A 23,967-nucleotide genomic window follows, 5' to 3' on the forward strand; every position below is an offset into this window, starting at 1 on the left:
TTATTATTATTATTATTATTATTAACCTTTATTTATGAAGCGCTGTAAATTTACACAGCGCTGTACATGCAATCTTTTTAGTTAGACGGTTCCCTGCCCTCGGGCTTACAATCTAAAAAGACATGACACAGAAGGAGAAGGGAGTGGTGGAGGGAAAGGGTAAGAGGTCCAGCAGTTCCTCTCAACCTCCGAGGCCTGGACCAAGGCAGATGGACTGGAGGGAGGGCTTGGCTTCAAAATGGAAGGTTAATCTTCATCCAGGGAAAATACATACTCTCAAGTAGGATAATACATATACAATACATAGCAATACAGGAAATGGTTCGATAAACAGGCAACAAAAGAACATCAGATAGTAAGCAACAATTATGCAATGCTTGGGAAGACTTCTCTGAACAGGATGGTTTTCAACTCTGTTTTGAAGCTAGTTAAAGAAGTGATGGCTCTTGCTTGTGGGGGAAGAAGGTTCCAGGGGTGAGGGGCAGCAAGTGAAAAGGGTCGAATCCGGGATGGGGCAGAGGAAATCCTGGGCTGAGACAGGAACCCTTGACTACCAGAACGGAGGGCCTAAGTGGGAAGGTGAGGAGAAAGAAGGTCTGATAAGTAAGGAGGGGCCAGTCCATGGAGGGCTTTAAATGTCGACAGCAGGAGCTTATACTGAATGCGGAAGGGGAGAGGGAGCCAGTGAAGGGATGCCAACACAGGAGAGATGTGGTCAGAGCGGTGGGTGGAAGTGATAATGCATGCAGCTGAATGCTGAACAGAGATTAAAGGACGGCAGTGAGAAAGAGGAAGCCCAGCCAGGAGGACATTACAGTAATCTAGTCGTGAGATCACTAGGGCATGGACCAGGATCTTGGCAGTAGAGGCGGAGAGATATGGTCGGATTTTGGCAATATTGTACAAAAAGAATCTACAAGCCTTGGCTGTGGTCTGGATCTGTGGGATACACGACAGAGAAGAGTCAAAGATAAAACCAAGACTGCGGGCTTGCTGGACTGGTTGAATAGAAATGTTGTCCACAGAGACAGAAAAGGAGTGTTGAAGGGTGGGCTTAGGAGGAAAGACAAGAAGCTCCGTCTTGGACATGTTGAGCTTCAAATGCCAATGGCGCATCCACTGCGAGACAGCTGTGAGGCAAGACGAGACTTGCTGTTCAAGCCTTGGAGAAAGGTCAGGGGCAGAAAGATACAGCTGGGTCCCATGTGTCTTTTGTTCTTTCATCTCTTTTATAAGCCTAAATGGTTTGGTTCTAAGATATGAGAAATAATATTTCCTACCATATGAGCTATCTGAAGCCTGTATTTATCAATTGAGGCTCTGTTACATGTCTCACCTCCTGGAGACATGAGATTAGTGAGTACTCAAGATGCATTTTTTGAGTATCAATACACCAGCCATGGAGCTTCCTTTCCAGAGAAGATTAGCTTGTTTCCTTTCTGCTGTCATTCAGACAATTTATAAAGAATGATTGTTCTGCCAAACCTTTAGTTGTTAATGCCAGCTTCTGTTCTTATTAATAATCCCTGACTTTAATGTAGAAAAATGTACAAATTGTTTATGTGTCAATATCTTGACACATAATTTGCATATTATCTTGGGTGCTCATTGAAGGGAGGGATGACTCAAAGATATTCTAGGATTGATATCATGTTGACTGTAAATTGACATCCAAGGAGTACAGCGCGTCTGCATCATACGCGGGCGCGCTTTACGCGGACTTGAGCTTACGCGCTCAAGCCGCGGGGAGCACGTGGGGCGGAAGGGGCGGTGCGTCCCATTCAATTGAATGGGCGCGTGCACCCGTGGTGCCCGCACACTGCCGCGCCGCCACGCACAAGCCCAATTGTTTCCAATGGGGCTTGAGCATAGGCGGAATTCACCTTATGTGGAGGGGTCCGGAACAGATCCCCCGCGTAAGGAGAGGACCGACTGTAGTTACATTACTTTAGAACACTATTTATTCCATGTGGTGGATCTTGATAGTGCTTCTGTGTGACGTAGAAGGACATATCACATGATCCAGGCCAATTACATAAAACATTGTGCAAGTTCTAAATACTACAGTATAAGTGAAGTACAACATGGATATGGAGAGATTCCATGCAGTTGGGATGACAATGTATTCAACACAATACAAGCATTGCTCTCTGGTATTCAGAGTGCTGCCACACAGAAGATGTTTTTAGCAACCTCCATATGCCACTGGTTGATCTACCAGCCAAGGACCTATTCAGTAGCAGAATGTCTGCAGCCCCCCCAGAGGCAAACTTGATTACTGGGGCATGAATGTTCAAAGGCAAGAGCCTGAAGCCAGATATGTTGCAGGGGGAGGATGGGAGACTGTGCAAGCAGCCATCTTAAGCTTAAACATGTTTTCTTGGAAATACATGCCTTTGATTTCAGTGAAACTTTCAAGGTATGCTTTGACTCTCAGTCACTGTAGAAAAAAGACTTGTCTGATGCATAAGGTATGAATTTGCCACTCTTTACCTCTGAATCCTTATTCCCACTTTGCTGCTATTTGTTCTTTTCAGCCCTTACATGCAGCTGATATCACAAGCATCACCAGTTTGCTCTGCATCTGGAAGACTGTGGAATTAATCATTACTTGTAACAGCTGAGTGCATCTGAACATTGATCCATTGGATCAATTTTACCAGATTTGGGTCAATCTTGTAGTCCACCCCTCTTATTCTTTGTCTTGGCTTTGACAGTTACACAGAAAGGACTTCACAAGAAGATGCAGGCCCCATGGAATAGGCTCTCATAACAATCTCATTAATTTTGAGCAGTCAGAAGATATCTGAAATTTTGATAGCATGGTTCTAGATAAGTATCGCAGCTTGTATCTTTTATGGTGTCTTCAGAGCAGAGGGTACAATAAACCAGTCTTTTGTGTCAGATGCAAATTTTAATGTTTGCTAAGTGTGTTCAACCTTTCAGGATGGAAGATCCTCTGTGTTATTTTTGCCCACTTGTGAGTTCAATAATGAGGACTTCTTAGTTTATGGTGCTGCTTATCAGCGATATGCTTATCATTCCTAAGTCTGGAGTAGCAACTTAGAAATCAGTAGCATGTAGCTTGGGCCTCTCAGAAACTCATTTGGGAATGAGAGTCATTCATTTTTGGCTCTGTGTTTGAGCATTCTAAGCTGTCACAGCTTGACAGGTCTAGTGGCTGCAGTGTCAAGATTGTGAATTATCCTGCTGGTAATTGTATTCTGATTCATCAGAGTGATAGATGATGATGAAAGAAAATGGCAAATAATCATAAATGAGGAATTTTCAAGGATACCCCTGAAAAGTTGTAAGCTCTACAATGAAGCACGCAGGGTTCACTTATTAATGGGTCACCTTGGCTGGCTGAGTTTAGAGAAAGAAATGTTCTTAGAGTCCAAAGATGGGGGGGAAAACTCAGATGACTAGCAAACTACAGTAGTCTGTGAGCCAACCTGCAGAATTAGTAGCAAGTAATTAATTATTTGACCTGTTCCATTTGCTGAAACCAAATATGGACCTCAGATAACAATAGACTCCTGGAGAGAGGAAGAGAGAAAGGGATAGAGAAAAAAGGGAGTCATGAAAGCAAAACAACATTTCAGTGCTTCTTGATTTATCTTAGGCTCCTCAGTTTATGTTGTTAAGGGACTAAAGCTGTGTGGTTAACTCTTTGTGTGTGATCTTGAAAACATAAAAGATAAGGGAGTCATCTCCAGTTAGTGCATTTTAGGTACCCCTTATCTAATGTGATCCCATTTAGCAGAAATACATTGTGCAATCTATAGGACTTGACTGCTGATGTGAATGTTGTTGATTTTTTGTTGTTGTTTTGACAAGCTTGTGAGACCTCTTCCCCCAAGTTTTGTATTTCAGATATTTACTAAGATGCACAGTCTCAGCCACTAAATATGAGATAACAATACAGCCGTTTTTTCCCTAAATTGTCTTCTGTGTAGTATCTGCCAGTTACTCCAGTGGGTGTAACTGGTGTAAATTAGAAATTAGAGAGGAAGACAAAGGCAAATCCACTCTGAGAAAATCTTGCCAAGAAAACCATGGGATAGAATCACCATAAGTGGGAAACGACTTGAAGGCAAATAACAAAGATAGCCACAGTCTGCCCCACCAGAGGGCACTCTGAACACACTGTTTGGTGGGCAGCTTTGTCTTTAACAGGAGCCCAAGTGTCCTTGACTTTTCCTCTCTCTAATTGTCATTTAGGGTTGGGTCCTCCTCCCCTTCTTCTGACCATTGCTTATTTCTGCAGTGTACCTCCAAGCTGTTCCTCTGTCTGTGAGCCTGCTATTTGAAAAATGCAATTCCTAACCTATACCTAAGTGAATATGAAAGCTGGCAACTGCTGATGTTTTAGTCTTCCCTTCTGGAGTGCTAAGGCTGGCATGATCCACTATCTGTCCCTCCTTCAGTTTGCTCTGCATCAGCAGTGGAACAGGGTTGAGCCTAATAGTGGTTTGGGATAGACGTTTGATGTTAAACACATAGCTTTGGGCAGGTCTGGAATAAGCTTTCTTACTCGTTAGTTGAGCATGTCGTTAGTCTGGGTTTTCCAACCTTTTCCTAAGCTTAATCGGCTATATAAGGTGCTCTTTACTGGATGAGCAGAGACTTAGGTGTCTCTCCTAACAACTCTGGAATGTATGAGGCTCTGTGACAAGAAAGAACATCTTGGCTGTTTTGCCTCAAAGTAATAAGGCAGCAACCTTTTGGGGGGGACATTAAACAGGGACAACTAATGAGTTAAGTTTTTCTGTTTCAGTGGAAAGGATGCCAAAGAAGAAGCGGAAAACGGCAGATAGGCCTGATGTCCAGGGCCAGAATCAAGAAGATGATTCAAGGAAACTATCAGATGTCAACTTGAAGAGCAGTTTTGCAGATGCATGTATTGTCATATCTGATAGTGATGGAGAGGTGAGTGATCAAGAATATTATTGGACAATAAAAGTTTCCTAAGACTTCAGCCTTTGGTTAGGAAACAAATACAGTGGGCCCTTGGTGTCTGCTGGGGTTTGGTTCCAGGACTCCCTGTGGATACCAGTAACTATGGATACTCAAGTCCCATTATATACAATGGTCTAGTAAAATGGTGTTCCATATATAAAATGGCAAAATTAAGGTTTGCTTTTTGGAATTTATATTTTTAGGGAATATTTTCAAACCATGGATGCTTGAATCCATGGATAAAGAATCCGTGGGTATGGAGGGCTGACTGTAATTAAACATCAGAAATATCAAAGTCTGTTAGAGTCTAGCTTTAAATCTGTAGAGTAACAGAAACATCTTTGTCTGATGATGCTTCTCTGGGAACTGAGACTGACTCAGATTCAAAACACACTGCAGAAATAACTGCCCTGGCTCAATGCTAGGGAATCCTGGGTACTGTAGCTTTGTGAGACATCTAACGTTCTCAGTCAGAGAGCTCTGATGCTCCAACAAACTACAATTCCCAGGATTCCCTAGCACTGAGCCAGGGCAGTTAAAGCAGTCTCAAACTGGATTATTTCTGCAGTGTGTTTTGGACCTCAGAATCAACAAACAACAAACAGCTTGTAGTTTAACAAAAGTTTACTAATAGCTTGAATCTACATATGCAAGGGAGTCTACATCCTAGCTAAGCCAATGAATAGGTCAAGTAAAAGAAGAAATCTTTAATCTCACCATCTCTCTGGAGAAAGATGTGGGAGGAGGGAGATGACAACCAGACAGAGAGACGAAAATCTCTTTGTATGAGGCTTTGTTTGTTGTTTGCTGCCTTCAAGTCAACCTTGACTCATGGCGATGTTGTGAACGAGATGTCTCCAAGCCCCCCTTTTTGCTCAGGTCTAGTAGTTTCAGGCCCATAGACTCTCTGATTGTGGATCCATCTGACATGCGTCTTACCCTCTTTCTACTGCCCTCTACCTTAACCAGCATCATTGTCTTTTCTAATGAGTCTTGGCTTCTCATGATATGGCCAAAGTATGGCCTGGAACAGACGGGCCTTTTGTGACGCCCTCATCATGTGCTAGGGTTGCCTCGGGGCGGCGCACCCACACACCCCTCAACCCGAGCACGTGATGAGGTGTAACAATGGCGGCACCCTGTATACATAGGTGCCACCATTGTTATGTAAGTGCTGCATGGAGCTGCGCAGCACTTACGTAATGAGTGCACCAGTGGCACACTTATTATGCCACCACCGCGGCAGAAAAAGAACCCTCTTTTCATAGGTTCTTCTTCTGCCTGCAAGAAACCATGCGGTTTGATGGCTGCGGATCCCCTCTGGCGGAAAAACAGGCACCAGCAGGCCGCTCTTTTTGCTCTGTACTATAACACTCAATTTAGTCATCTTGGCTTCCAGAAAGAGTTCAGGTTTGATTTGTTCTAGGACTCAATTGTTTGTCTTTTTGGCCATCCACGATATCCTCAGTACTCTTCTCCAGCACCATATCGCAAATGAATTAATTTTCTTCTGATCTGCTTTCTTCACTGTCCATCTTTCACATCCGTAAATAGCGATGGGAAATACAATGGCTTGGACGATTCAAACTTTAATGTTCAGTTGTATCTCTTTACACGTTAGGGTTTTATCTAGGTCTTTGATAACTGCCCTTCCCATTCCTAATCTTCTTCTGATTTCTTGACTGCCTTCTAAATTCTGATCACTGTTTTACCCAAGGTATGGGAAACATTTAACTGTTTTGATTTCCTTGTTATCTAGGTTGAATTTTATTTATTTATTTATTTATTTATTTGTGTCCTGTTCTTTTCCCAGGACTGGGTCTCAGAGCAGCCTCACAGTATTAAAAAACAGTACAATAATAATATATTTTTAAAAAGTACATTGAAAAGGATTTTTAAACTGGTCCAACATCCCAGCCTGTCCTTACAGTAATTCCCTAAATGCCTGTGTGAACATGTAGGTCTTCACCTGCCTGCGGAAGGCCATCAAGGATGGAGCCATTCTGATCTCCCTGGGCAGGGAGTTCCAGAGTCTAGGGGCAGCCACTGAGAAGGCCCTCTCTCGCATCCTCACCAACTGTGTTTGTGATGGTGTTGGGAAAGAGAGAAGGGCTTCTCCAGAGGATCTCAGAGTCTCGGCCGGTTCATACCAGGAGAAACGGTTTGCCAAATAGTGTGGACTTGAACCATGTAAGGCTTTGTAGGTAATTACCAGCGCCTTGAATTGTGCCTGGAAACAAACTGACAGCCAATGAAGCTGTTTCAACAGGGGCATTGTATGGTCTCTGTAATCTGCCCCTGTTAACAGCCTGGCAGCAGCTCTTTGAACCAGCTGAATTTTCCGAATACTTTTCAAAGGCAGCCCCATGTAGAGCCCATTACACTAGTCCAAATGAGATGTAAGCAAGGCATGTACCACCGTGGCCAAATCTGGCTTCTCAAGGAATGGGCGCAGCTGGAGTACAAGTTTTAAATATGCGAAAGCACTCGAGTCCAAGAGTACCCCCAAACTGCGAACCTGTGTCTTCAGGGGGAGTGTGACCCCATCTAACACAGGCTGGATCTGTATTCCCTGATCTGCCTTCCGACTGACTAGGAGCACCTCTGTCTTGTCTGGATTAAGTTTCAACTTGTTTGCCCTCATCCAGTCTATTACTGAAGACAGACACTGGTTTAGGACCAGGACAACCTCCTTGGATTGAGGTGGGAAGGAGTAGTAGAGTTGTGTGTCATCTGCATATTGATGACACTGCACACCAAAACTCCGGACAACCTCTCCAAGCGGTTTCATGTACTGTATATGTTAAATTCTTCATGCTCATTATGTTTGTTTTCAGTAGTTCTGCCTTTGCACTTTCTTTGATTTTCTTCAGTGATTGTTCCTCTAACTATCTGAGGGAGTGGGAGAGAGTATGCTTAAAATTTCCAACAAACATGAGCACAGCCAGTGGAAAGTTAGTTTAAAAACATAATCCATAATGTACATCATTGCATGGCCTACTATTAACAGTGATTTTAAAGGGTTGTTTCATTATGTTCATGGATTGTGTCCATTAATAATATAGATTTTTTAAAACAAAATATACAATTTTATTTTGAAACTATGGCAAAAACACATTCAACAAAATGAAGAATAACATTATGACAAAATAACAAGATCACAGATTAAGATAAAAATGGGCAGTGGAGTGGTTACCATTTTTAATGTAACTATTTAGAAAGCTTGGAGGTCTGAATTGGAGCCAGAAAAATGCACATCTACATTTTATTCAAGGATGAATAAAAGCTTGAATAGCTTGCACATGGAAGATGAGTGCCTAATAATAATAATAATAATAATAATAATAATATTTATTTATATGCCGCCCAATCACTGGGAATCTGGGCGGCTTACAACAGAGGGGATAATAGATGGTTCCCTGCCCTCAGGCTTACAATCTAAAAAGACATGACAAAAAGGAGAAGGTAATGGTGAGGGGGGGAGGGGATCAGGTCCAGCATTCAGGTCCAGTCAAAAGGGATTACGAGGTGCTTGGTAGGAAGCTGAAAGGAATGGATGTACAGGTTGTTATCTCATCTCTTCTGCCAGTCGAAGGGCACGGTCCAGGAAGGGAGAAGAAAATAGTGGATGTGAACAACTGGCTCCGCAGATGGTGCCGCCGAGAACGGTTTGGATTCTTCGATCATGGGCTGCGGTTCCATGAGGAGGGACTTCTTGCAACAGACGGGTTGCATCTCACGCCAGTTGGAAGAAATGTCTTTGCCAACAGTCTCAAGAACTTGATCAGGAGGGCTTTAAACTGAGTTCCGTGGGGAAGGGAGACAATATTAAGGAACGCGAAAGGGCTGGAGAAAATAGTCAAACAGACATAGAGGTAACAAGAAAAAAAGTGCAAGGACACAACAGTGGGAGGCAAATAAACTTGCACAAGCAACAAGTAAATGGGACCCGTGGTCTGCGATGCCTCTACACTAATGCACAGAGCATGGGAAATAAGAAAGATGAACTTGAACTCCTAGTACAGCAAAGCAAATATGATATAATAGGCATCACTGAAACCTGGTGGGATGAGTCTCATGATTGGAATGTAGAAATAGAGGGGTATAACCTTTTTAAGAGAAATAGGCCAAACAGGAAAGGAGGAGGAATAGCACTATATGTCAGAGATATTTACACCAGTGAAGAGATCCAGGACATCAATGATGGAAGCCAGGTGGAGAGCATCTGGATAAGAATCAAAGGAGAGGGAAACAACAAGGATGTTACGGTGGGAGTCTACTACAGACCCCCAAGTCAGACTGAGGAATTGGATGATATCTTTCTAGAACAGATGACCACACAGTCAGAAAAGAGAGATGTAGTAGTGATGGGTGACTTCAACTACCCTGATATTTGCTGGAAGCCAAACTCAGCCAAATCCACAAGGTCTAGCAAATTCCTCACTTGCCTGGAAGACAATTTCATGGTCCAAAAGGTGGAAGAGGCAACAAGGGGGTCAGCTATTTTAGATCTGATCCTAACCAACAAGGATGACTTGGTTAATGGGGTGCAAGTGGTAGGATCATTAGGTGGAAGTGACCATGTTCTCCTGGAGTTTGTTATACAATGGAAAGGAGAAGCCAGGCATAGTCAAACACACATTCTAGATTTTAGGAGAGTGGATTTCAGTAAACTTAGAGAAGTATTGAGGGCGATTCCATGGTCAGAAATACTAAAAGGGAAGGGAGTTCAGGCTGGATGGGAGTTTCTCAAAAGACAGATGCTGAAGGCACAATTTCAAACAGTTCGAGTGAGAAAGAAAAATGGGAGGTGTCTCAAGAAACCAGGATGGATGACTAAGGAACTTTCAACCGAGTTAAGTTTGAAACGGAACATGTATAAGAAATGGAAAAAAGGGGGAAATCACAAAAAAAGAATTCAAAGAAATAGCAGGCATGCGTAGGGGTGAAGTCAGAAAAGCTAAAGCACAGCATGAGCTCAGGCTTGCTAGAGAGGTTAAGAACAATAAAAAGGGCTTTTTTTGGATATGTCCGCAGCAAAAGGAAGAAGGAAATGGTAGGGCCACTGCGTGGAGAAGATGGCAAAATGTTAACAGGGGACAGAGAAAAGGCAGAATTACTCAACACCTTCTTTGCCTCAGTCTTCTCAAAAAAGGCAAAGGGTGCTCAATGTGAGGATAATGGAGCAGAGGACAGAATAGGGGAATTTCAGCACAGAATAAGTAAAGAGATAGTAGAGGAATACCTTGTTAATCTAAATGAATTTAAGTCTCCAGGACCAGATGAACTCCATCCAAGGGTACTAAAGGAACTGGCAAATGTAATATCGGAGCCATTAGCAATAATCTTTGAAAACTCCTGGAGAACAGGAGAGATCCCAGCAGACTGGCGGAGGGCAAACGTTGTCCCCATCTTCAAAAAGGGGAAAAAAGAGGATCCCAACAATTATCGTCCAGTTAGTCTGACATCAATACCAGGAAAGATTCTGGAGCAGATAATTAAACAGAGAGTCTGTGAACATCTAGAAGGCAATGCCATAATCACAAAAAGTCAACATGGGTTTCAGAGAAACAAGTCATGCCAGACAAACCTAATCTCTTTCTTTGATAAAATTACCAGCTTGGTAGATGAAGGGAATGCTGTGGATATAGTATATCTTGATTTCAGTAAGGCCTTTGACAAGATTTCTCATGACATTCTTGCAAACAAGCTTGTAAAATGTGGGCTAGACAAAGTAACTGTTAAATGGATCTGTAATTGGTTGACTGGCCGAACCCAAAGGGTGCTCAACAATGGCTCTTTTTCAGCCTGGAGAGAAGTGACCAGTGGGGTTCCACAGGGCTCTGTCCTGGGCCCAGTGCTATTCAACATCTTTATCAATGACCTGGATGACAGAATTGGGAGCATCCTTATCAAATTTGCAGATGATACCAAATTAGGAGGAATTGCTAATACTCCAGAGGACAGGATCAACATTCAAAATGATCTGAATAGACTAGAAAGCTGGGCCAAAGCTAACAAAATGAAATTCAACACAGAGAAATGTAAGGTATTGCACTTAGGGCAGAAAAATGAAATGCACAGATATAGGATGGAAGACACATTGCTGAATGAAAGTACATGTGAAAGGGATCTAGGAGTCCAAGTAGACGATAAGTTGAACATGAGTCAACAGTGTGATGCGGCAGCTAAAAAGGCCAATGCAATTTTAGGCTGCATCAATAGAAGTATAGTGTCTAGATCAAGAGAAGTAATTGTGCCATTGTATTCTGCTCTGGTCAGGCCCCACCTGGAATATTGTGTCCAGTTCTGGGCACCACAATTCAAAAAGGACATTGAGAAACTGGAGCGTGTCCAAAGGAGGGCGACTAAAATGGTGAAAGGTCTGGAAACCTTGCCCTATGAGGAACGACTCAGAGAGCTGGGGATGTTTAGCCTGGAGAAGAGAAGGTTAAGAGGTGATATGATAGCCCTGTTTAAATATGTGAAAGGATGTCATATTGAGGAGGGAGCAAGCTTGTTTTCTGCTGCTCCAGAGAGCAGGACCCGGAACAATGGATGCAAGCTACAGGAAAAGAGATTCCACCTCAACATTAGGAAGAACTTCCTGACAGTAAGGGCTGTTCGACAGTGGAAAACACTCCCTCGGAGTGTAGTGGAGTCTCCTTCCTTGGAGGTCTTTAAACAGAGGCTGGATGGCCATCTGTTGGGGATGCTTTGATTTGGATTTCCTGCATGGCAGGGGGTTGGACTGGATGGCCCTTGCGGTCTCTTCCAACTCTATGATTCTATGATTCTTCTCTCCCTCTGAGGCCTGGACCAAGGCAGATGGACTGGAGGGAGGGCTCTTCTTCTTCAGGCTAACCCTGATGGAGCTGGGCCAGCCTATTCTCTCCCTCACAGGCCGGAAGATGACAGTTATGGAGGGAGGGCTCTTCAGGCTAGCCCTGATGGAGCTGGGACAGCCTACTCTCTCCCTCACAGGCCGAAAGATGACAGTTATGGAGGGAGGAGCCTCTTTCTTCAGGCTAACCCTGATGGAGCTGGGCCAGCCTATTCTCTCCATCATAGACCCATTGGGTCAATTGCTGAATGGTAAATCAGTATTTTGGTAATCTCATTTATTTTAATACTCTACCTGGGACTAGCAATTTGATTTAGTCAAATATAAATGTAAACATGTAACTTCATTTCAAAAATTGGAATTGTTTGTCTACATAGTTGTAGTTTACTAATACTAATACTTAAAGGTAAATGTATATAGCATTGTAGCCTCAGTTTGTACATAAATATTATATCCCACATTACCAAGTGGCTTCTGTTTATATTTATAGAAGAATTAAATCTGTCTGTTTGTCAAGTTTGTAGCTGACCTTTTGAGCCAACAGTCCATTTCTTCTACTTAATTTTTTAAAAGAATTGATTTATTAGTACCCAAGTACAAGTTGAGTCTCCCTTACCCAGAATTCCAAAATCTGTAATACTCCAAAAACCAAAACATTTCCTTTCTAATGAAACTTTTATTAAATAACACATAGATATAAAACAAACAGTATCATACAATATATATCAACACACACAATATATCTAGTAGCTATAATTTTGTTAAAATGGAAAAGACATTTAACTTATTATATAAAGTTTCATTGTTCTATACATTAGTTCCATTTAATTTACTAAAACAGAAATATGTACTTCTCATCCAATCTTATTGAATTTCTTACAGATTTTTATTTCTATTAGGTTTTATAATATTCTCTATTGCTTTTCCTACCATTCTTTGCTCTTTCTTTCTTTCTTTCTTTCTTTCTCCTTAACAAATTCCCTATTTCTTTTTTATTCCCTAATTTTTGTATTACTAAAAACCAAAACATTTTCATGAATAGCTAAAATAGTGACATTTTTGCTTTCTTATGGTTCAGTGTACACAAATCTTGTTTCATGCACTAAAGTATTTAAGATATTGAATAAAATTAGCTTCAGGCTATGTGTATAAGGTGTATATGAAACATAAATGAATGTTCTATGTTGACTTGGATTTCATCTTCAAAATATCTAAATATGCATGTATATGCAAATACAGGTATTCCAGAATCCAAAAAAACCCAAAATCCAAAACATGTCTGATCCCAAGCATTTCAGATAAGGGAGACTCAATCTGTAATCAACTGTTAACCTCAGAATCTAAGACTTATCAGTCTAAGTATATGACATTGGAAATATGCTCACAACTTTCCAGTTTTTCTGACTACTATATATATATATATATATATATATATATATATATATTCAGAGTTTTATACATATTATATTTTAACTAAACTTCATAAACAACATAATTTATGACCTAAATCAGGGCTGGGTAGCATGTGATACTTCAGTTCTTGTTGAAATTCTGCTCCCAGCATTCCTCACCATTGATTACACTAACAAGAGCTGAGGGGATTTACAGTTTAGCAAGTTCTGAATGGCTGTAGGAGTCCAACCTTAACCTAAATCCAATTTGTAATTCAAGATAGAGTGACCTATTGAATAAACTGCTGACTAGTAACTCAGAATTTTGGGAACTCCCATTGATTCAATAGGTTTACTCTAAAGACTTTATTACATGAGGCTTGAAAAGTGGAATTAGAACAGGGTGGTAGTGTCTGTGGCCATACCCTATCACAGAACACTGTGTTTGTCCAGTAGCTGGTCTGTAGTCCATCCATTGCTGGAGCACTCCTTCTCATTCACAAGCAAAACCCATCAGCGCCTCCCATTTGCCCTGCTTTTGCACTGTTGATGCTCATGTGATACCTTCCTTCCAAAACAGTTCCAATATGCAGGCAGTCACATGGTGTGAGTGGGCATGATTCTGATTTTCTCTTCCTCTCCCCCTTGCTATTCCCAAGTGGGCTGTTTCTCTTTTCTTTTTCCAATTTCTTTTCTAGTCATTACTTTTATTTAATGGGTTGTCATGATCATGCAATTGAGCTAAAAATAAATAAAATAAATAAATAAAATAAAAATAAATACAGACCGAAAGGCATGCTGGGAAGGGCATAGGGCAGGGAGGTGGGGCTATGGAGGTTGGCATATAGAAGACAGAGGCTGGGACAGAACCAGCACCAGCACAATTTGGAAGAGCTGTACGAGAATGACTGTTTCCCAGTTTGGTATGTTTGTGTTTGCTAGACTAATATGACTGTGGTGCCTTATGAACCTGGTGTGATAGAGTCCCCATTGGGACTAGGAATTGGATTTCGCCCTTTAACTGTATTTCAGTTCATCCCATCTCCATGAATTTAAGACATACAGTAGACCACGGCAGAAATTACTCTTTTGTGTTTTTTTGACAGCAGCAGCTCTGATCAAAATGAACACTGCAAATTCTCCTCCTGCCCTACAAAAACAAATGAACAAACTATGGTAGAGAGCTAGACCATGGAGCATTCAAGTGAAATTCCTGTGTCAGAAGAGGGATGTTCTTGTACCAGCTGCAGTTGCCCAGCAATCATCTAGACTGTAAATCAAGGTGGGAATCTGCCCTCTGTCCCACATACTGCTGACCTGCAAATGTTAGCAGCCCCTCCTAGTCAGTGGTGAACAGTGCTGGATGTTGGAGTTTAACAGCATCCCCAAGTCCAGGGATGCAGATTTGTCAACCAGTCCTGGATGGGGTCACACTTCCCCTAAAGGACAAAGTGCGCTGTTTGGGGTTCTTCTCAAGTAGATGCGATGACCAGAAGCGCCTGGTACCAACTTCTGTTGATACTGCGTCCCTACCTGGACTGAAAGGACCTTGAAGCAGTGGTACTTGCATTGGTAATCTCTCATCTTGATTTCTGTAATGCGCTCTACATGGGGCTACCTTTGTATCAAGTTTGGAAACTTCAATTGGTGCAAAATGCGGCAGCCAGATTGGTCATCGGCACACCTAGGTCTGAACACATAACACCAATCTTAAGATCTCTTCACTGGCTCCCAATTAGTTTCCGGGCGCAGTACAAAGTGTTGGTTATTACCTTTAAAGCCCTACATGGCTTGGGCTCAAGTTACTTCAAGGAACGCCTCTCCCTACACAATCCGCCCCACACTCTCAGAACAACTGGGAAGAATCTATTGGATTATCCAAGGACCACATTAAGATCTACTTCCCATAGGGCATTCACTGCGATGGCTCCCAAATTGTGGAATGGCTTGCCGGAGGAGATCCATCTTATTACCACCTTAGATGCCTTCAAGAAGGCACTCAAGATGGATCTCTTCCGGCGAGCCTATCCCCCAGACCTGCTATAACAACTTTAAGATGACACTCCACTTGGAACATGTATCAGGAATCAGATATTGATATAATAATAATAAAATAATAAATGCTTTATTTGTATACCGCCCTTCTTCCAATCGGTGGTGCACATCACAATATCACATACAATATAAAAACAGTAAATCAGATTAAAATATACATTAAAATCAAATACTAGCCAGCTTATCATTGGCTATCGGGGGGGGGGGCTAACTAGAGCTTGTATCGGGGAACGCTCGCTTAAACAGGAAGGTTTTTAAGTCCTTCCTGAACTGGGCTAGGGAGGTAGCCGAGCGGAGCTCTATGGGCAGTGTATTCCAGAGGGTCGGGGCCGAGATGGTAAATGTCCTCCTTGCAGTGGAGGCTAATCTTGCCCCAGGTACCCTCAGTAGGTGCTGCCCAGATGTTCTGAGTGTGCGGGGCGGATTGTATGGGGAGAGGCGGTCCTCAAGGTATCCTGGGCCCAAGCCATGTAGGGCTTTATAGGTTATAACCAACACCTTGTATTGCGCCCGGAAGCGAATGGGCAGCCAATGCAGATGTTTAAGTACACTCGTCCCCCGGGTTACGAAATTAATTCATTCCGCCGCCATTTTCGTAACCCGGAAGTCTTTCGTTAGCCGAATTGCCATAGGCGCTAATGGGGGAAAAGCCGCGGCTCCATTTAAAATAGCGCCGGCGTTTTTTCGCAACCCGGATAAACCTTCGTAACCCGGAAATAATTAATTAAAGTTTTTTTCTTCGTAACCCGGAAATTTCGTAACGCGGCGCGTTCGTATCCCGGGGTACCAGTGTATAGGTGTTATATGACTGGCCCTGGATGTGCCAGTGACCAGTCTGGCTGCCATATTCTGTACTAATTGTAGCTTCCGGGTATGGTACAAGGGTTGCCCCATGTAGAGCGCGTTGCAGAAATCCAATTGAGAGGTTACCAGAGCATGTACCACCGTTTCTAGGTCCCTCTGGCCCAGGTAGGGACACAGCTGGCGAATCAGCCGAAGCTGATAACAGGTGCTCCTGACTGTCGCATCCACCTGAGATGTAAGGTGAAGCGAGGAGTCAAGGAGCACCCCCAGACTGCGCACGGAGTCCTTCACAGGAAGCATGATCCCGTTCAGGACGGGTGGAACCACCGTCATTCCTGGACCAGGGGAACCTATCACAAGTACCTCCGTTTTCTCTGGATTCAGACTGAGTTGGTTTTCCCTCATCCAGTCCATTACCGACTCCAGACAGGCCACGAGAGGAGAGACGCCATCCACAGTCACTGCATCAGTCGGAGACATAGAGAAGACTATTTGGGTGTCATCAGCGTACTGATAACCCCGCGCCCCATGTCTCCGGATGATCTCTCCCAGCGGTTTCATGTAAATGTTAAAAAGCATGGGAGACAGAATAGCTCCTTGAGGGACCCCAGTTGTGAGGGCCCTCTTATCGGAGCACACGTCTCCCAGCTACACCATCTGGAACCTCCCAGAGAGGTAGGACCGGAACCACTGGAGCGCAGTGCCCCCGATTCCCACCTCTGCCAGGCGCTCCAGAAGGATACCATGGTCTATGGTATCGAAAGCCGCTGAGATGTCCAAGAGCACCAACAGGGACACGCTTCCCCTGTCGATGCCCAGACGGAGATCATCGACCAAGGCGACCATGGCCGTCTCTACCCCGTAACCCGCCCGAAAGCCAGTTTGAAATGGATCCAGATAATCCGTTTCATCCAAGATCGATTGAAGCTGGATTGCAACCGCCCTCTCGATCACCTTCCCCAAAAATGGCAGCAGTGAGACTGGCCGATAATTACTATGCATCAGGGGGTCGAGGGAGGGCTTTTTTAGCAGCGGTTTTATAGTGGCCAATTTCAAGCTGGATGGAAATTGCCCATCCCTCAGAGATGTATTTATAATCCGGTGTAACAACGAGGTTACCACCGGTCCCCCCTGAGCCGCTAGCCATGAGGGACAGGGATCGAGGGAGCAGGTTGTCTTCCAAACGCTTCCAAGGATCTTGTCCACATCATCGGTACTAACCAACTCAAACTGATCCAGTTTAATAGAGTCCACGGAGGCTCTGGATGCCCCTATCCTAGGTTCTGCGATAATGCCGGCGTTAAGACCTTCGCTTATCCGAGAGGTTTTATCCACGAAGAAGTTGTTAAATTGGTCACAGCAGGCCTTTGAAGGTTCAAGGATCTGGTTCAGGGCAGGAGGGAGCTGAGTTAGCTCCCTGACTACTCTGAACAACTCTGCTGGATGCGACTCCGCGGACGCGACACGAGCACCATAGAACGAGTTCTTAGCTGCTCGTATCGCCTCTCCGTAGTCCTCCAAAAGGCGGTCTAGGAGAGCCTTGTCGGTTAAGCGTAGGTGTTTCCGCCAGCGGTGCTCTAGCCGTCGCAGGACCCGCTTCCTCGCCCGGAGGTCTTCCGTATACCAGGGCTTACATTTGGAAGCAGGCCTGAGAGGGCGCTTGGGAGCGATACTGTGTATAGCCCTAGAGAGACCGGTATTCCAAATACCAGTCAGGGCATCAACAGAGTCGCCGTCATTTCCAACCATGTTCCCCTCTAAGGCTTCCCGGAACCTCTCAGGTTCCATCAGCCTTCGAGGGTGGACCATCCTAATAGGTCCACCACCCCCGGGGGGGATCTGGGTAGAAGCCTTGATTTTTGCCTCCACAAGGAAATGATCCGTCCATGGCAGGGGGGAAATATTAGTTATTTCCGTCCACGGATTTTCCGCATCCATACAAAAAACCAAATCCAGTGTATTACCCACAAAATGCGTTGGACCCGTAATCAGCTGGGACAGGCCCATGGCCGCCATGGTATCCATGAATTCCCGAGCCGCACTGGATGGAACATAGTTGGCCGCGAAGGGGATGTTGAAGTCGCGCAGGACTAACAGCCTGGGCGTCTCCAACATCAGCTCCGCAACCAACTGTGTCAGCTCATTAAGGGAGTCCGTTAGCGCACGGGGTGGCCGGTACACCAACAGAATCCCTAGACTGTCCCTAGCCTTCAGGGTCAGGTAAATACACTCGATAAAAGAAGTTTGTCGGATGTGGTTCCTGGTGAGAGACAAGGTGTTCTTGTGGACCAAGGCAACACCCCTCCCCCCCGCCCACCTAACCTGGACTGGTCCTTCACCGAAAACCCGGCAGGGAGGGCCTGCGCCCACACAGCATCTCCCTCAGGCCCAAGCCAGGTTTCAGTAATGCAAGCCAGGTCGCAATTGCTGTCCTCCAACAGATCATGGAGGATGTGGGCCTTGTTGTTAATCGACCTGGCATTGCACAGGAGCAGCGAGAGGGTTTGTGGCACGGTTGGAATGACCCTCAGGTCCCTTTGGTTAGGAGGGGGACCGGAAGAAGAGATAGATATTAAGCATCGATCTCGCCTTCCTCTGTAACGCAAGTCCACCTTCCTACCGCCATACCTCCCCCTGCCCCACACCACCTCAATGGGAGCTCCGCTTACATCGATGTTACCTTCTTCCTCCCCAGCTAAAGCGTTCCCCGCATCCATGCCCTCTCCCTCCCCCTTGTAAACCACAGGAAGAACAGAGGTGTGACACAGCAGTCATCCTCTGTTCTAAGCTGACTTGGGCACAGCTTTCTCGCCCCTTGCGCCATAAAAACAGTTTTTAGCCACAACCAGCGCCTGGCGCAGTCCAGTGACTCCCTGATGGCATAGGGACTATAGACAAAGGAAAAACGCCGCTCCGGCGGCGGAGAGTCCTCTGGGCCGCTTGCCCAGGTGAAGGAGGGCGGGCGACGTCCTCTGGGGGAGGCCGGGTGCCGGCTTTATGGGGCCGCTCTCACCGGCCCCGGCCCCAACAAAAAGCGCCGCTCCGGCGGTGAAGAGTCCTCTGGGCCGCTTGCCCAGGTGAAGGAGGATATTGCACATGTATAGGTTTTTTGATGTGTCTTTAAGTTTTTCTTTTTATTATGAGAATATATTTTAACGAATAGACTAATGCTTGCATGCTGGAACAACAGAACCATGCAAGATTCTGCAGATAGTGGACGTCCTGAGCGTCGTTCTGCTGTAATAGCCCATGAACTGTCACGACTTAACATTGACATCGCTGCTCTTAGTGAAGTTCGTCTCCACGAGGAAGGCAGTCTTAAAGAACACAGTGCCGGCTACACAATCTATTGGTTTGGCAAACCCAAAACTGAAAAACATCTTTCAGGTATAGGCTTTATGATCAAAAACTCCATTGCCTCCAAACTCGAAACCTTGCCAACAGGACACTCTGATCGCATTATCTCCCTACGCCTCCCACATGTTGTTCTCTTCAGTATATATGTCCCAACTATGCAAGCCGACCCTGTGGAGAAAGACAAATTCTACTCAGACCTACGCCACCTTACACAAAAAGTCCCTGCAGAAGACAAAATCATTATCCTTGGTGACCAATGCCAGAGTAGGAAAGAACTTCGAAGCCTGGAAAGGTGTTCTAGGCAAGCATGGTGTTGGAAACTGTAATGATAACGGACACCTCCTGCTAGAGTTTTGTGCAGAACAGCAGCTGACTATTACAAACACCATCTTTCAGCAGAAAGATAGCTTGAAGACAACCTGGATGCATCCCCGATCCAAACACTGGCACTTCATTGACTATATCCTAGTGTGCCAGAGAAATATTCGCGATATCTGTCATACCCGAGTGATGCCCAGTGCAGAATGTCAAACAGATCATCGCCTCGTAAGATGTAAACTAAGTCTTCATTTTAAATTTAAACCTAAGAGGGGTGGCATCCTAAAGAGGAGACTCCAAGTCACCAATCTTCAACAAGCTGCCATGAGAGACAACTTCCTGGCAAATTTGCAAACAAAACTTGAAGACCATCCTGTAGACTCTTCTCCTACAGTGCTTTGGCAACATATCAAAAACAGCATCCTGCAATCTGCGGAAGAATCCTTAGGATTCTCCTTCAAGAAAAATCAAGACTGGTTTGATGAAAACAACCAAGAGCTTCAGGAGCTGTTGGCAAAGAAGAGAACTGCTTACCAGGCACACCTCGCCCCCAAATTCCTCAAAATGATTATCCTGCTGCATGAAGGCCAGCAAGGTCAAGTCAGATATGGCGACGCTCTCTCGGAGCCCTTTCTAATAACTAATGATGTGAAACAAGGTTGTGTTCTTGCTCCAACTCTATTTACAATCTTCTTGAGCATGATGCTCCAAAGGGCTATGGCATATCTCAAAGAAGAAGACGGCATTTATATACGCTACCGTACTGATGGTAGCCTGTTTAACTTAAGCCGTCTGAGGGCTCGTACTAAGACTCTAAACTAGTCTGTGAGCTGCTTTTTGCTGACGATGCTGCCCTCGTTGCCCACATGGAAGCAGCTCTGCAGCGCCTAACATCCTGCTTTGCAACAGCTGCAGAGCTCTTTGGGCTGGAAGTCAGCCTGAAGAAAACGGAAGTTCTCTACCAGCCTGCACCTCAGGAAGAACACTACCATCCTCACATCACTATAGGCACATCTGTGCTTAAGTCTGTCCAGCAGTTCACCTACCTGGGAAGCATCATCTCCTCAGACACCAAGATTGATAAAGAGATCGATCACAGACTAGCAAAGGCATATAGTGCATTTGGAAGGCTTCACAAAAGAGTCTGGAGTAACAAACACTTGAGGCGAAGCACAAAAATCAGTGTGTATAGAGCCATTGTACTGTCTATTCTCCTTTATGGGTCTGAAACATGGGTCACCTATCACCAACACCTACGACTTCTCAAATGCTTTCATCAGTGCAGTTTACAGACAATTCTAAACGTACACTGGAATGAATATGTGACAAATGTTGCTGTCCTTGAGCAAGCAGGGATCACCAGCATTGAGGCCATGTTATTGAGGACGCAGCTGCACTGGGCAGGACACGTTTCTAGGATGAAGGGCCATCGCCTCCCCAAAATAGTATTCTACGGTGAATTCACCATGGGTCAGCCCCAAAAAAGAGATACAAGGACTCCCTGAAACAACATCTCAGTCTTGGCCAAATTGATCACCAACAATGGTTCACCCTGGTCTCGCATCAGGAGGCATGAAGACGCACTATCCACGATGCTTCAGCCTTTTTTGAAAGCTCACGCCAAACGAGTCTCAAAGAGAAATGACAATGCAGAAAGAACCACAACCCGGAAACATCACCCAAGGAGACATTCTGCTGTGCTTTCTGCAACCGGACTTGTTTATCTCGGATTGGCCTTTAGAAAGTGTGGGATGAGTCCTTCCTGAATCTTTGTTCGCCAAGTAAAGCCACAGAGAGAGAGAATTTTATACTTGTGTTGTTCTCCCGCCTCGATCCGTAGGGAGAGGCGAGATATATAATAATAATAATAATAATAATAATAATAATAATAATAATAGTAGTAGTAGTAGTAGTAGTAGTAGTAGTTGTTGTTGTTGTTGTTGTTGTTGTTGTTGTTGTTGTTGGAGTACTCCTAATTCATATCACTGCTAAAGATACTGTTCATTGTAGTAAACCAATTTTGAGAAAGGAAAGGATGAATACAGGCTGATAGATACAAATCTTCATGGAAGAGTTATACCCACAGTTGAAGCAAAATCATTATAGCTGCCAGAGCTTCAATTTTCTTGAAGCACAGCACTCTATGGTTTCATATATGCATATGTATATGTATTTTATCTAAAATATTTTGTATCACACCTATTAGCAAAGTTCCCAGGGGGTGGGGTAGTAAAACAGTTCTACATGTAACTCCTGAAAATGCTGACATGGTCTGAGGACTTGTTCTGGAAGCTATTCAGGATAGACTGGTATTCAAAGTGCTGGCAATGATATTGAGTTCTTTCCAGAAGTAACTAGTTGTGGTGTTTGCAAGTTATTATATTATTATGCTCCAGCAATAGCAGTATCCAAAGAAATCTCCACTGTCATAGCCTCTGCAAAATCTTGTTCAGCTGAACTGTTTGAAGAGATGATGAAATGAACCTGTCTAGAGAGGACTCATGTTCTGTCCAGTGTTTCAAATTTATATTTAACTATCAGGACACAAATGTCAAGTTGTGTGGAACTCTACAGAATTCAGTAATGAAGACCCTTGACCATTAAATCAGTGCTGATAGTAGCATTATTTATACACGTTCAGGAGTTAGCAATTGCATTACTGATTCCAGGGAAGGCCTGTGTCCCCATGACTTGAACCTAAGCCCTGCACTGGCAGAGGAACTAACGTGCAAATGTCTGTTTGCAGTTTTTACATCCTTGCTCGGTGCTTTTTCAAAATTGAGGGGAACACATTACACATTACTAAGATTTCTGCTTCCATACTTACTATAGATGTTGCACTTGGATTCTTTCATGGTTAGTGTTGATAAAGGAATCGTTATTACACCACAAAAAGGCTAAAAAGAACTACCCCTCACCATGTTAAATGAACAAGAGGGAAAATATTTTACTTTAAGAAAAGATTTATCACAAAAAAAAGATGTTGGAAGTAATGTCTGCACACTTACTGGAGATCTTCCCTGCTGCGCAACTCCTTGAAAGAACTAGATCATGTGGTAGTGATTATTCCTTTGTGGTAAGCCTCCAGCTTGGCAAATATGCTAAACTGAATTCTGATTTGTGCTGTGTTGCCTTTTTTCATTGGCAACAAAGATGAAGACAATAGCTTCAAGAGAGTATACTGTATATGGGAGATCAGGACCTTTTGTTGGCTACAGTTATTTATCTTATCACATAAGCATTTGAAAGCACAACAGCACTTAAACTATATCTATAAAAATGTTAGACACTTTGGTGAGACTGTAAGTTCAGGCCTATAAAGTATAAATTCTGGGGGCCTAATCGCTCATATTACAGAACAGGATATTCGCAGGGAGGCCATTAAAGAGCCAATTAGGTTCTGTTTAAGTGAAAACAGTTCACAGTCAGTTGAGTCAGTGGATTTATTCTGTTTGTTCTGTTTTCAAATTGGGCTATAACCCTGCCTTCTCATTTTCTCTCCTGGAAAAAAAAAAGTCTGCTTCTTGGGAATTGTAAAAAAATGTGTCTGACTTGAAACACTGTCTCAGACATGCTAGGTATGCAATATAAAATTCATGTCCTGAATTTCATTCTTGTTTCTTTATTGTAAAGATCTTGTATACATGGGATAAACGGTAGTTCTAGAGATGAGTACGTTCACAATTCATCTGGCAGCTGTTCAGATGTGGTTGGAGGTTCCTTGGACCCTTTCTTTGGCATCCTCCTGACAGAAATCTTTAGAATAAGCTTCCAGTTCTCCTCTTGGGCTAGGATGTTTTGTATCTGTTGCAGCTGGAAAATCTCCAAAATCTCACTTTTGATCATCTCTAGCAGACTGAGTCTCCCTGGTATTTCTCAGTCATTCTTTATTGTCAAATTCCTCTGTGCGGTTTTACAGTTTGTTTATTTATTTTGCTTAGGATTTTGTTATAGCATTTGCTAAGGACAATTTGGAGAAATGTTTCTTCCTAGTGGCCTTTCTAATTATTATTATTATTATTATTATTATTATTAAACTTTATTTCTAAAGCGCTGTAATTATACATAGCGCTGTACAAAGTCAGTAAAATTAAGGAATATATAAAAGCCTGCCCGAGGTGTACACTCTAAAAGTAATAACAATTGGATAGAGGAATAGATAAAATTACAATATAGGAAAGAAAAAAAACAAGTTAAAAAACATCAGATATAAAAGCAAATCACATCAAACATTAT

General features: G+C 43.6%; 1 protein-coding gene across 5 annotated transcripts in view; it reads left to right on the plus strand.

Annotated features, from left to right (window-relative positions):
- UIMC1 (ubiquitin interaction motif containing 1) overlaps positions 1 to 23,967 on the plus strand; it is a 158,255-nt gene that overhangs the window by 17,020 nt on the left and 117,268 nt on the right. For 4 of the 5 annotated variants that reach the window (XM_042448381.1, XM_042448385.1, XM_042448384.1 and 1 more), the window contains exon 2: positions 4,781 to 4,932. In XM_042448381.1, coding sequence (XP_042304315.1) covers positions 4,789 to 4,932 — 144 coding nt within the window. In that variant the 5' untranslated portion in view covers positions 4,781 to 4,788. Of the gene's footprint in view, positions 1 to 4,780; positions 4,933 to 23,967 lie in introns of those variants that run through there. The other variant, XM_042448383.1, reaches the window with a different exon arrangement.

Source organism: Sceloporus undulatus, chromosome 2 (assembly GCF_019175285.1).
Source record: "Sceloporus undulatus isolate JIND9_A2432 ecotype Alabama chromosome 2, SceUnd_v1.1, whole genome shotgun sequence".
Lineage (NCBI taxonomy): Eukaryota > Metazoa > Chordata > Lepidosauria > Squamata > Phrynosomatidae > Sceloporus > Sceloporus undulatus.